A 14137-nucleotide genomic window follows, 5' to 3' on the forward strand; every position below is an offset into this window, starting at 1 on the left:
TAAAATATTTTTTTTCTTCAGAGGATGATACTTAACCTCTAAATTTGACCCACATTTTGACTATGAGACAAGATCAACCTCTCAGAGCCTTCATATTCGAATGGAAATAGATTCAAGTTTGATTGTCTGACTTTAATGTATCTAGATTTTCAAAATGTGTCTTTTTTTACAGTGTTATTTTTGCTGATATTGCATGTGAGCCCTCTCATTCTGCTCTAAACACATGATCTTGAGAAGAAAGCTACAGACAGATTCCAGAAGGACACCTCGTTTGGGCCTGAAATTGACTGTGATGTTACTCTGCTGGCTGCTTGCAGTCCTGTTCTGAATTTGCTCAAGCCTCTGTGAAAAAAATAATCATACATGAATCACTATGTTACTCATGTTGTATGGGAACATTATAATATGATCCAAGGGATTAGGAGCATGTGTGACTAGGAGTATGTGTGTGCAGATGTGCTCCCAACTCCAGACATGTAGCTATCAGTCAGTAAAAAAAAAAAAAAAAAAATAGGCTGGCCTGTGTGGTTGGATCCGACAGATGAACTACTGTTGCTCAGATTGCTGAAGAAGTTAATGCTGGTTCTCATAGAGAGGTGTCAGAATACACAGTGCATCACAGTTTGTTATGTATGGAGCTGCAGACCAGTCAGGGTGCCCATGCTGAACCATGTGCGCCGCCAAAAGCGCAGACAATGGGGACGTGAGCATCAGAACTGGACCAAAGAGCAATGGAAGAAGGCGGCCTGGTCTGAATCGTGTTTTCTTTTACATCACGTGGCTGGCAGGGTACGTCACTTACCTGAGGAACACACGGCACCAGGATGCACTATTGGAAGAAGACAAGCCAACAGAGGCAGTGTGATGCTTTGGGCAATGCTCTGCTGGGAAACCTTGGGTGCTGCCATCCATGTGGATTTTACTTTGACATGTACCACCTACCTAAGCATTGTTACAGACCATGCACACCCTTTCAAGGAAGCGGCATTCCCTGATGGCTGTGGCCTCTTTCGGCAGTATAATATGCCATGGCACAAAGCAAAACATGGTTCAGGAGTTGTTTGAGGAGCAAAACAACGAGTTTGAGGTGTTGACTTGGCCTCCGAATTCCTCAGATCTCAGCTGAGCATCTGTGGGGTGTGCTAAACAAACAAGTCCAATCCATGGAGGCCCCACCTCGCAGCTTCCAGGACTTAAAGGATCTGCTGCTAACATCTTGGTGCCAGAAAACACAGCACACCTTCAGGGGTTTAGTGGAGTTATTGCCGCGACGGGTCAGGAAAAGGGGGACCGACACAATATTTGGCAGGTGGTCATGATCGGTGCATATCCAGAAACTCAGCTCTTAATAAGAAAGTCGACTGTTTTTCACTCACCTCACGAGTCAAGGCTCAGTTTCAAAAGACATTTGACAGAGCTGTGAGTGTTTTCCTCATCAGTGTGACGAAGGACAGCAGGTTGAGCCCACCTGGTCTGGTTGGAGGCCCGGTCTCCTTTCACACACAACAACAATAAAGGTTTTTGTGTCTTTTCTTGGCTCCCGTGAAAATTAAATTGGCCAGCGGATCACCGAGGCCACCGTGTCCAGTTGTCATCCGACTCTGAATGGACTGTATAACCCTGCACAAAAAAAAGGAATGTCAGCATCTGAATAATTCATTCTCCAAATTCAATCTCTCCATTATACGTCGGCGCAACGAGGACACGTGAAAGCGATATTTTGTCAATCAAGGATTTAAGTTATCTTCAGTCCTCACAAAGTCCTGTAATTTGTTTCATTTCCGTGCTGTCAGTCATTTTCTGGGAGTAGGTGTCAGTTTTTTATCTTTTTTTTTTTTTTTTGCTGCAGCGTCGGATGATGTCTCATACTGGAAAGAAACTCCTCATTTACATTTTAGAGGACTTGGCTGGTTTGTCGTAGTTTGATCCCATGGATGAAAGTCTGCTTCTCGTTCTCCGCCTGTCTTGGATAATCCTGCTCGTTTCTTTTTCTTTTTTCTTTCTCCTCTCTGAGCTCCACCTGTCCATCAAGGAGAACGTCTCTCCTCCCTCTTTCTCTTTCAATTTCTGTCACTTCCTCTCCTGAGAACATTTAGTAGAAATTGTTCTCTCAGTCCACCCACTCTCCAGCTCTTCATCGCTCGCTGCTTCTGTCTTTGCTCTTTCTTCAGATAGAAAAGAAAACAGACATGCTTTCAGTGCCTCTCCTCCCATTTTTTAAAAAAAACCCTCTTCTTAATCCCTCTTTTCTTTCCAGTAATATTCACTGCCTCTGCTCTTATTTAACCTTTTACCCACAATCTTTTTTCCCACTTCTTTATTTTTTCATTCATTCCTGTCTTGTCTATGTTTTCTTTCACCTTCGCTCTCCTGTACACCATCTTTCATGGTTACTTTATCATTTGCAAACATCCCACCTTGTCTATTTTTGCTTTCTCTGTTTTCATTACACTCACCTCATCTTATCCCCGGCTCTTTCTTTCCTTTTTTTTGTATTTTTCTTCCTTGGAATGATTCAACCCATCCACATTTCTTCTTCTTTCTCCCCCATATTTTCTGTCTTTACCACCTGTCTGGTCCACCTACCTGTTTCTTCCCTATTCCTTTATTTTTCTTTTTCTTTTTCACCCTCCCCCTCTCTTTCTTTCTCCGTCTCAATTTGCCTCCCTCCATCTCCCCCCTCTGGGGTGACATCAGTCCGATGCCAGTCTCTCATCTCCCATCATTGTGCCAATTAGTCGACGCTCCGCACATTAAAACTGCTCACCGACGGCAATCTTGATGTCTCCCTCGATGTGATGTCACACGTGCACGCACACGCACACACACACACGCACACACACACACACACACACACACACACACACACGTGCACGTTCGCACATCCCCCACATTAAAGGCAAACACACACACACTAGAATGAAGTGCCCGAGGCTGTAAGTAAGAGAAGTAAGAGCAGGAGTGATTTGGGACTTAGCAATGTGGAACAACTGTGGGAGGGAGAATAAAAATCTAGAAAGAGTGAAAGAGACATTAAAGAAGATATAATGCTGGAGCAAAAGATGGAGGCCAGCGGGGCTAAATGGAAACAGTGGGAGTGAAGAGACGGAGGGAATGTTGTGATGGAGTTCAAAAAAATAATAATAAAAAGAAAACATAAATATCAACGACCTTTTACACAATGTGTTCGTTGACATTTTACTAAAACCACAATCTGCCATTAACCCTCTGAACCCACATACCTACTAGCAGGTTTAAAAGGCATTTTGCCTTAAAAATAAAATGCCAAAAATGAAAGAAAAAGTTACTTCAATTTGCAGTGGTCCTTCAACTATTCACATATTGAATCGTTGTGTTGGAAAACCTAGCCAACCCTTAATAAACTGGATATGTATATATATATATATATATATATACATATACTTTGCAAAAGTTCTGTTACACGGTTTCATGATCTTTAGAGACGTTTACATGTCGGAGTGAAAAATTCCATTAAACAAACTGAAAGTTCTACCTTATAGGCAGGTGTCCTTAACACAGATTTGTTCTCCGGTGAAGTTGTATCAAGATGGAAGTCAAAAGAGTTGAGATATCTGCTCTCCTTCGTGCTGAACATCAGCCAGATGACCGTCCACAGAGTCGCCGTGACGCTCAAGAATGGTGAAGATCTTTCAGATGATCTTTCAAGAATGGTGAAGACCTGAAAGATCTTCACCATTCTTTAGCCTCTCCGCGACTCTGTGGACGGTCATCCGGCTGATGTTCAGCACAAAGGAGAGCAGATATCTCAACTCTTTTGACTTCCATCTTGATACAACTTCACCGGAGAAAAAAATTTGTATTAAGGACACCTGCCTATAAGGTAGAACTTTCAGTTTATTTAATGGAATTTTTCACTCCGACATGTAAACGTCTCTAAAGATCATGAAACCGAGTGTAACAGACCTTTTGCAAAGCCCGGTATATATGTATATATATGTGTATATATATATATACATATATATATATATTCAAGAATGGTTTACCTCAACATCCTTCAGGAAAACCAAAAAATAATCAGCCCAAAATGTTTGGTTTTGGACAGTTAGGTGTTCCAACAAGACAATGATGCCAAACCCGCATCAAAAGTGGGAAAGAAGTGGTTAAATCAGAGTAGAATTAAGGTTTTAAGCTGGTCTGCCACGAGTCCTGACTTAAACCCCATTGAGAATCTGTGGACTATGATGAAGAAGCAAGTCAGAAAGCCAACAAATAAAATTTAAGAAAAGATTCACACATAGAACCAGAAGCTTGTAGACGTCGACCAAAAGTCTCAAAGTGGACGTTGGGCCAAATATTAGCATTTCTACATGAATATTTTTGATCCAAAATGCATGATTATTGTGTTGTGATAAATATTCATGGTTTCACTGATATCAGAAAAAGTCAGAAAACCCAAGACTGCCGTGAGACACATGGTCTGTTCATGACTAAAAATGCATGCATGCAAAGCTTCCTAAACACTTGCCAACAATATGAAAGCACACGTCCCTTTTTCAAACTGAATAAAAGTGCATTTAGGGATTTTTCGAGTCATCTGAGTGCATCTTGATTGACACTGACTGTCAGTTTTCTGTCTCTTCCCTACAAACCTCCAAAATCTGCGCTCTGAGATTCGCTCGGTGTGTTTTGTGTGCAGCGTGTGTGTGTGTGAATGACGTTGATTGTCAGAGTACCTTGGCCAACCCCTGAGGCTTTTTACTTGTCAAGAAAGGTGTCTGGCTGCATTTTTCACAGCATAGAAAGGCATGTTTTTCCATGTGTGTCACCGTTTCCTTTTGTTTTGTGCCATTTCTCGCCCCATTTCTCCTCCATTTCTTCCTCTTCCTCTTTCCTCCGTCTTTCCCCTTCACCTCCTGTGTCTTTCTTCCTTATTTTTTTTTTCTCTTTTGGCTTCCAAAACTTCTTCATCTTCTTTTTTTATTCCTTTGTCCTCCCATGAATTTCCTCTGAATGTAGCACCCGGTATTTTATCCATTTAACTGATGCTCTTATCTATGTTGACAAGTAAGAAGCTGGTCTTACTTCACTCAGCCATTTTTATCCTCCTTTTTACTTGGCAGTCTATTCATTTATCCTCACTCGCACATTTTTCATCCCATCTTCATGAAAATATTAACAATTTAGATCATCCTTTCCCTCTTAACGTATCTCTCATTGAGCCTATTCTGCTCATTTTCCTTCTTTGATACTCAAGACAACCTTGTCTCCTTGAAATTACTTTTATTTATGACTAATTCTTTTAAAGTGGGAGGCCTGAATACAAAGTTCCCGACTGTAACACCAGAGATTCTCACACCCTGACTCCTTTCTTTGGTTATCTTAGGCAGCAAACACAATTTGGTTAAGGTTAACCCTCTGAACTCCAAGCAGTTTCTGGGTGTTTTTTGTTTGTTTGTTCAGCTTTGCTCCAGTGACATTTTCATTCATTGTGAGCTCTGTTTTTAGTCCAACATAAAGCACTCTGCCTCTATAGAAACAGGACAACCATGGCTAAAAGTAAAGAGAACTCAGAAATCTCCTCTATGCAGTGTGAGACTTGGCTTTGACACTGTGTTTTGATGCCATAAATCACAGAAAAGAAAAGACAATTATTTCATGATTTATTTTACAAAAAAATAAAGGAAAAATGGAATTACTTTGTACAAAAATTCTTCAAGTTGTTAGAATACTGGACTGGGCTGAGTCACTAATAGCTTCCCGCTTGCACTGAGGAGTACAAAATTCTATTAAATCAATCTAATCTGGTTAGATCAGGCTGTTTACATCTGGTTAACTTCTTAATGAGACAAGAATAACATGATCATGATAGAGTATTACGGTATTTCACAGATTAGTAGTTAAAGAATGTTTGGAAAGTTACAAAGCTGCCATTTTTTGAGCTTTTGCAATTTTTGGCTCTGACAAATGATATAATCTCAAACATCCATCCTCTATATACCGCTTTATCCTCACTTGGGTCGCGGGGGGTGCTGGAACCTATCCCAGCTGACTTGGGTGAAGGCAGGGGACACCCTGGACAGGTCGCCAGTCTGTCACAGGGCTACATATACAGACGGACAATCACACTCACATTCACACCTACGGGCAATTTAGAGTAAACAATTAACCTCAGCATGTTTTTGGACTGTGGGAGGAAGCCGGAGTGCCTGGAGAAAACCCACACATGCTCAGGGAGAACATGCAAACTCCATGCAGAAAGATCCCAGGCCCACCCCAGGATTCGAACCAGGGATCTTCTTGCTGCAAGGCGAAAGTGCTAACCACTATGCCGCTGAGCAGCCCATCTCAAACATTATTATTAATATTATTATTTTTATTGAACAGATGATATGCAATTAAAAGCTAATAGCACAGAGTTAAATTGTCTGGATTTAGCAGTTAACTTCACAAAACGTCTAGGTGTATAAAAGTACATACACTACTGTTCAAAAGTTTGGGGTCATCCAGACAATTTCATGTTTTTCATGAAAACCCACACTTTTATTCTTGTGCTAATATAACTGCACAGGGGTTTTCTAATCATCATTAGCCTTTCAACACCATTAGCTAACACAATGTAGCATTAGAACACAGGAGTAATGGTTGCTGGAAATGCTCCTCTGTACCCCTATGGAGATATTCCATTAAAAATCAGCCGTTTCCAGCCAGAATAGTCATTTACCACATTAACAATGTCTAGACTGGATTTCTGATTCATTTAATGTTATCCTCATTGGAAAAAAAAAAGCAAAAAATGTTTTTCTTTCAAAAATAAGGACATTTGAAAGTGACTCCAAACTTTTGAATGGTAGTGTACATCCTGTATGCTAATTTTTATGATTCAGATTCTTATCATTTTCATTTTCATGCTTTTGTGTGTGCTTGTGTGTAGAGAGAGCATCAACTAAACCAAATATGCTGAGAAACACAATATGAAAGACAGAGCTGCTGAAATAGTTGCTACCACGACTGTCTCGGGTTGCCTGGGAACCCCAACAGCCAATCGCGGCGTCCAGAAGTCAGACAGAAAATGGTTGGAAATCCTGCCAGTCAGTCAGAACACTGACCCAACCAACTGTGATTGAAAGGAAAGAGAGAGAGAGAGGGAGAGAGGGAGAGAGGGAGAGGAATAGGGCAGAAAAGATGGGAAGATAGATACAGGGAAGGAGTGGGAGAGCTCCCCCACACAGCAGCTGCATCTCCCATACACACTTAGTATTCTTGTCAGGCTCGACAAAGTTAACTACTACACACAGAAACACGCACACTGTGTCTCCAGTGTCTCCACCGTAAAACACAGCCCTCCTCTGGTCTCCAGCCTCTCAGTACAGAGGCAGGGCAATAAATTGGCCTTACATTTATTAACTTTGCTTCTTCTAACCCCCAGAGGTTTGGCCCATTAGCATGAGCCAAGACGAGGCGGTGCTTCTGTTCGCGGTGGCTGTGAATCCACGACAGCCGGGCCTCTAAATGGGCCATAAATAGGCGCGATAGTGCCAATTTATAGAAAACACAAGTCACCGGTGCTCAGGGAGCTGATCTTATTCCCAGGGTGCCCATTTGTAGGATATACACGGCTCTTGATGGAATGGGATGGGGAGCTCTGCCACGGGCATATCAAAAGGAGATGGAATATGAGACATTTATTACTTCTGAGGCGTACTTTTTTTATTCTTCGCTGTCTGTTTAGATACACAGTATGGATAAGTAGCTCAGTTTAGGAGTCTCTAATGCAACAATTCAATAAAAGCATGCTACAATACCATGAATGTGATCGTCAATACCACTATCACTGAAACTCTACAATTCATAAAATTTATGAAATATTATTTATCTGTCTAATATGCACAGCTGATGTTCGAGTGACCATAGCATCCAAGCAATGAATAAATAAATAAAAATCTATCAATTTCAATTCTCTATCACTGCTATGTCAAGAGAGTACAAGTGATAAGATAAAATAAAATACAAAACCAAACAATCCCATTATCCTGTCACCACCATGCCAAGGGAGTACAAGTGATAAAATAAAATAAAGCTTAGCGTTAGTTTAGGAGCCTCTACAGACGAAAACACAGTATTTGCCGATACAAAGTTATAGTTGGATAAAGTTTGCAGTTATGGGTGTCTGACATAACGTACAGAATTCATCATTAGATTCCGTCAGAGTGGATCTAAGTTTCTCGAGTTGCAAAAACTGCAGAACATCTCCAATCCAATGTTTGGGCGGTGTTTCATCTTTCCACTTAAGAGGAATTAGTCATACAGCAATCAGAGATGCAAAGGCAATAGCATTAAATTTATATTTTGAAAGATTAATTCCTTCAGTAGCCATTCCAAATATTGCTGCCAGTGGTGATTGATTAAGAGAGTTTTAAATACATCTCTGCACTACTTAGAAAGTCAGGAGCAGCTCCAAAAAAGAGAGCTGAGAGCTGAGAGGGTTAGAAGCAGAGTGGTTGAGCTCACAAAAAGATCTGAACTGAGTTTATATGATTATAGTGGCAAAGTGGTCTCACCCACAACATAAATACGGCATTACAGTGACACTTTGGGTGTTTGACCATTCTTGAAAAAACAAAACACAAATTCTTGAAAACTCTAAAACTACAGAAAGTGAGTTAGACCACTCTGCATCCAAAACCTCCAGTTTCTGTTCACATCAGGATAAATCCTAACTGACATATTTTATTTACCATAATGAAGACGGATAACTTTAAGCTGGAGGATTCCATGTCAAGAGGGTAATGTGCTATAGGCTACTGCTACGTTAGACTAAACAAGACAACATTATCCTCTGTGAGCATGGTATGTGGAGCATTGCTATAACACATGCAAATCCACAGTGAAGATAACCTTTAAGGATATTAACATTAACAGCATCGGACAATGAATTATTAATATACCCTGAATTCTGTGCATAAGTTTGAGGAGGTCAGATAACTTTGAGTGTTTCCTTCTTTTGCTCTGTTTTGTTGTCCAGAGCTTCTCTATACACGACACATGGTGTAGATTTTTTCATTTCCACAAGTTGCAGTTCTGAACTTGCACTTGTGACCTTCAACTTCACATGTTGTTGTTATTGTCTGGTACCCATCGTGCTATATAAAAAATAGATATAAAGTACCTTTACTCTTTCAGAATTGTGGCATTGTCTTGGTGCAGATCAGTTCTCTTGGCATCCAAATCAATCTAAACTAGTCTTTAATGGAAATCAGCGGAAATAATGGAAATATGGTGTTTCAACATGTAATTAACTCCTGCAGATTAGTTGTATTTACCTTGTGTTGTCTCATATTTATTGTGCAAACAGCACAAAACAGTCTAATCACTGCTGAAGGACATCTGTGTTTGCGTGTGCGTTTACATGTATTCGCTCTCAAACCCCTGTAGCTGCCTGCAATTGAATTTTACGAGACCGATGAGGGAATGAAATAAAGGAAGACGATAAAGCAGACAGACAGCCATTAGTCAACCGGACAGACAGATAGATGGAAAGCAGACAGAGATGTAGTGGAAGCAGGTGTGTTTAGTCTTGTGGAGAGGAGCTCCTAGCATCCATCATCCGCCGCCGTTTGTCTTCTCCGCTCTTTAGACACAACAATACAGACATGACAATGCGATTAGCGATACAAAACGATGGTCTGATGAAGTTAGAAGTTGCTACGGTGCAGCACACACTCGGAAATACCGATCTGTTGTTGAGAAGAGACAATTGTGTAACTTCAGTTGTGGACGTCATGTATTTTGTTGAGCAGCAGCTAATGAAGCTATCATTAACCCTTTGGTGATTTGGTTATTTTTAAACTTTGAGTTGATTTTGGCCTCCATGAAGCTCATAACAATCAAGTTCTACTTTTTTTTTAACCATCAATGTGCGTCTCAAAACTAGAGTCCTTGCACAACATTCGCCCTCTTTTTATTTACTGCCTTCAGTAGTCGAAGCAAGATGCTAAATGTTAATGTGACCTGAATAAAAAGGCACAATATAAAAGAAAAAAAAAAGCATAAACGTCCGGGGCCAGTACCTCGGGAGTGATTTTGTTCTAATGCCGAGGTGGCAGGTGTCAGCGTTGGCAGCTCACTCTAGTCATTGTGTTTGATGAAGACAAATGGGCCAACATGTGAAGGAGGCCAGTCGCTGTATGACAAGCGGGTGAGATAGGTACACTTAGCGGTGACAGCGTATCATGGAGGGAAGAAAAGAGGAAAAGACAGGAGCAGTGGAGGAATGAAAAGACCCGGAATAAAAGAAAGCACACGCCTCTTCAGGTGGTGACAGCACATCAGAAAGGGAGTGACAGCAGCAGCTGAAGCCTCCGGGATTGCGATACGCCGAGAAACAGGTTGGGAGAGATGTTGTGACCTGCCCGGGTTGTACTGATTTAGAGATTTGCATTTTATAAGTTGTCCAGACGTCACTGTCACCGATAACATTCCACCCTTTTACTCTTTAACGACTTCACAATTCGCATTAATTAAAAATATCATCAAGTCATCTAATTATAGTTATTCCTTCACAATATGCTTATAAATGCAGGTGCTGAAGGAGAAAAAAAACAAAAGCACAGCATGGGGGAAAAAAAAAACATTTCTTTGTAATTTCATTCGATTATGTATATGAACAAAGTGAGTATGATGGATATAATCATCACCAACAACTCTTCAGCGTATTGATCCTGACATTAATAATGTATTTTACATGCATGTTATCAGAGGAGTCAGTGTATGGCACAGATAAGAAACTAATATCATGGTTTCATGATTTCATTGATCCCAAAGACTAATAGTGGCGCAGTAAGTGTATATGCATAACCAGTAAGGTGTGAGTTTAGCAAAGTTTGTTTTAGCTCATTAACTCCAAATTGAATACACTGTTTAATTATTGCGCACCGATTCCTGAAGGATAATTCTCAATGGATTTCCAGGCTTTAAGACAGCTTCCATGTAATTCACTCTTTGTTTCTCTTTGCATAGTCAGTTTCTTGAAAGTATAAACTTGCACCTGTGAGCAGATACTGTTTAGAAAATGATTGCCATTGGATTTAATGGCAGAATCTTGGATGCTAATTCACCTTAAATACAAGGAATGAGCACTTTTGCTTCATCCGTACCATTTATCTTATGATTTGCTTACATCTCTGCCATCAAATGGTGTCAACATACCAAAAATTAGGACTTTAATGTGATACCTTTTGAAATATATCAATACTGAAATAACACCACAGCAAAAGCCCATACTGTGGGGAAAATCAAATGGAACAATGGATGACATTTTTTTCTGTATTCTTATATCCATCCAGGACTTGACGATGTCTACATCAAGATCAGCTCTTTACAGATTTCTCCATACACCACACTGCTGCTTATGAAAAGTTACATCGTAGACTTAGACTTTATTGATCCCCAGAGGAAAAATCCATGCAACGAATAGGCAGGAGCAGCGCTCTAGAGCACATTTTAATCACCGACTTTCACTCTTTCAGTCGTAATTCTGAAGTAATTCAGATAGGCACCAGATTTTTAGCAGCTTGCATTCACATTAGTTACCGGTGTGAATTGCATTTCCATATAGACACATTTGACACACTGGTTAGTTAGCTGAAAAGATAAAGCCAAGTTTAACATTTAACAACCTCATCTTTATTGGAAAAAAAGACAAAAAACTTTTTCTTTCATAAATAAGGACATTTCTAAGTGACCCCAAACTTTGAATGGTCATGTATCTGTTAAGTCCAGGCGTGAGCTAACCGTGAGGTCACCCGTTGGTTTCAACGCCAAGAAAATGTAGCCCAGATTTTGCTACTTCCTGGTCGCCATTTTGGATTTTTTGGAGCCAGTGACGTAAAAAACGTCATCAAACAGGCTGGACCAGAGAGCAACTAGGGGCAGGACCAGTCTATGGGCGGGCCAGACTGAGAGCTGAAGACTCTCTTATCCCGCCCACATTTTACCGCAGAGGCTTCTGTTGCTGTCAATCATTCCAGACAAGACTGTCTATCAAGTATAGCCACGCCCCCTGGCACCGCCAACTTTAACGATTTATTTAAAATTCAGTATTGATTTATTTTAAGATCGACCACCTGATCTCTCATTTTGACCATGAAAACTAACGGGGAAAAAAATCATGAGCTGCAGAAAATCAGTCTATCAAATTTTGTTTTTCCCAAAAATGAATTGGGGTCTATGGAGAAAAAGCTTTTTGGAGACAACCCTAGCGGACGACGTGATATTGCAAGTTTTTGACACTTCCGGATGGGCTTCATTTTTGGAGCCAGATGCTACATCCATCTTTATATACAGTCTATGGTTAAGTCATGATTTACCATAGACTGTTCTGTCATACTTTGGATCCTTTGAACAAGTCAGCCAAATACCTTTCTGGTTTCTCTTAGACTGTTTTTGTGTTGTATTTGCTTTTACCCTGACAGTCCATTGTAAACGGAAAAATGCAGTGTTTTGCTTTTCTGCGCTGACTTTCTGGACAATCTGAGAATACCCAGCAAGAACACTTGTTTGTGCAACCATGCCTCCTGTTTTGTCAGCAGAGAAGCTACATTTTGCTTATGAGAGAAGAAAGAGTGGTTGCTATGTCCACTATGGCTGCAGAGAGTGGAAGAAGGGCTCTGCACACATGTGCACTGAGGCAGCTCATAGGGCTCCATTAGAAGTATCATACTGTGGCTCTTTTTTGCAAATTAATCCAAGTCTGACATGTTTCTTTTGGTTTTCTATCTTAAATTCTGCAAATAGGGTATATTTCACCATGACTGTTCAAACCCCTGTTCTACATGTACTCTGAAAACCAATGAGCTGCTGCGGTTCCTGCCTCCTTCAGGAAGGAGACACTCTCTACATCTATGATTTACAGCTGGAGCTAGTCATGTTGAAGGACTCATGGAACATCAGAACTAGATGTTTCCATCTTTTAGCATCTTTCATTGTACATCTAGAAGTTTATAACAACCACAAAACAAAATGAAAATGAATTTTCACCACTTTCATTCTTCATACTGGTACTAATTAAAGGAGGAGTAGTGTGGTTTGTAATGGTAGGTTTTTGTCATACCTTTCTAGTATTTGAATGCCATGCACCATCAGTCAGCACTATTATTTATGAGGTCATAATGATTTCTGCATACAATAGCTTTACTTTGCCTTGTCTGAAACACGTAGCGCTACCTTGAAAAGTGGAATCATTCTATGAATGGACGAGCTGCTGTTTCTTCAGTGCTGAGAACATACGTACTGAATCATGAAGTTTGATATGAAACACCAACTGCTGGGAAGAAAACTGATGATGCTTTTGAATATCGTTAACAGAGTGTCATGACAAGTTAGTGAGTAGCCAGAACTAGCAAACAACACAGACATGCTCACTAATGGGTTTAAAACGCTTGTCAGAATCAAAACCCCTTTCTGCAATTCATTAAAAACATAACATTCTGATTTTGTCTGAGGGATTCTTCCTCCCATTTACCACCTGTTGTCTAAACAGTCTGCCGGTGTCTCTTCTCTCTCCACAGGAAACCAAAATCAACTGTGTCCGTCTGGCTAACAAAGGTATGAGCACCCTTCCATTGATACTCACTTCAACAGTAATGATATTATTTTCATATTTAATTTCACTCCTTGGTAAAGTTCATTTTGAAGACTAGTGTGATCACATGACCCCCTGGAATAGTGTTGCAAGTGTGTTTAGACGAGACGAGCGCACACGCTCGATCCAAAAAGGTGAAACCCACGACCATTAGCGGACCCACATCCTCACCACGTTACTCTGCATGACTTCGTTGCTCAGCATTCTTTCTTCATCTCTTCTCTCCCGATCTTAAATCGTCCTCTTTCTGTCTCACATTTACCGTCTTTTCGCTCCATCCTGCTCTCTTATTTATTTCTTTTCCATCTCGCGCCACATCCACGTCGCTCATCGGGGTGTAAAGTGGAGCATCGGGGCCATAACATACCGATTGACCGCCTTCATTAAAGCCGATGGATGGAGGCTGAAGCCCTCTGTCTCATCCTGCTCTGTTTTTCTTTCCTCGTGTCTCCCATCATCTTTATTTGCTGCTCATCTCTGGCAAATACACCCATTTATGTGCCAGGCAATGTGCTT

The 14137-nt window shown here is 40.6% G+C and overlaps 1 protein-coding gene across 9 annotated transcripts in view; it reads left to right on the forward strand.

Annotated features, from left to right (window-relative positions):
- ptprt (protein tyrosine phosphatase receptor type T) overlaps positions 1-14137 on the forward strand; it is a 448077-nt gene that overhangs the window by 279749 nt on the left and 154191 nt on the right. For all 9 annotated transcript variants that reach the window (XM_022195474.2, XM_051948450.1, XM_022195480.2 and 6 more), the window contains exon 15: positions 13548-13584. In XM_022195474.2, the coding sequence (XP_022051166.1) occupies positions 13548-13584 (37 nt within the window). The remainder of the gene's footprint in view (positions 1-13547; positions 13585-14137) is intronic.

Source organism: Acanthochromis polyacanthus, chromosome 5, assembly GCF_021347895.1.
Source record: "Acanthochromis polyacanthus isolate Apoly-LR-REF ecotype Palm Island chromosome 5, KAUST_Apoly_ChrSc, whole genome shotgun sequence".
NCBI lineage: Eukaryota > Metazoa > Chordata > Actinopteri > Pomacentridae > Acanthochromis > Acanthochromis polyacanthus.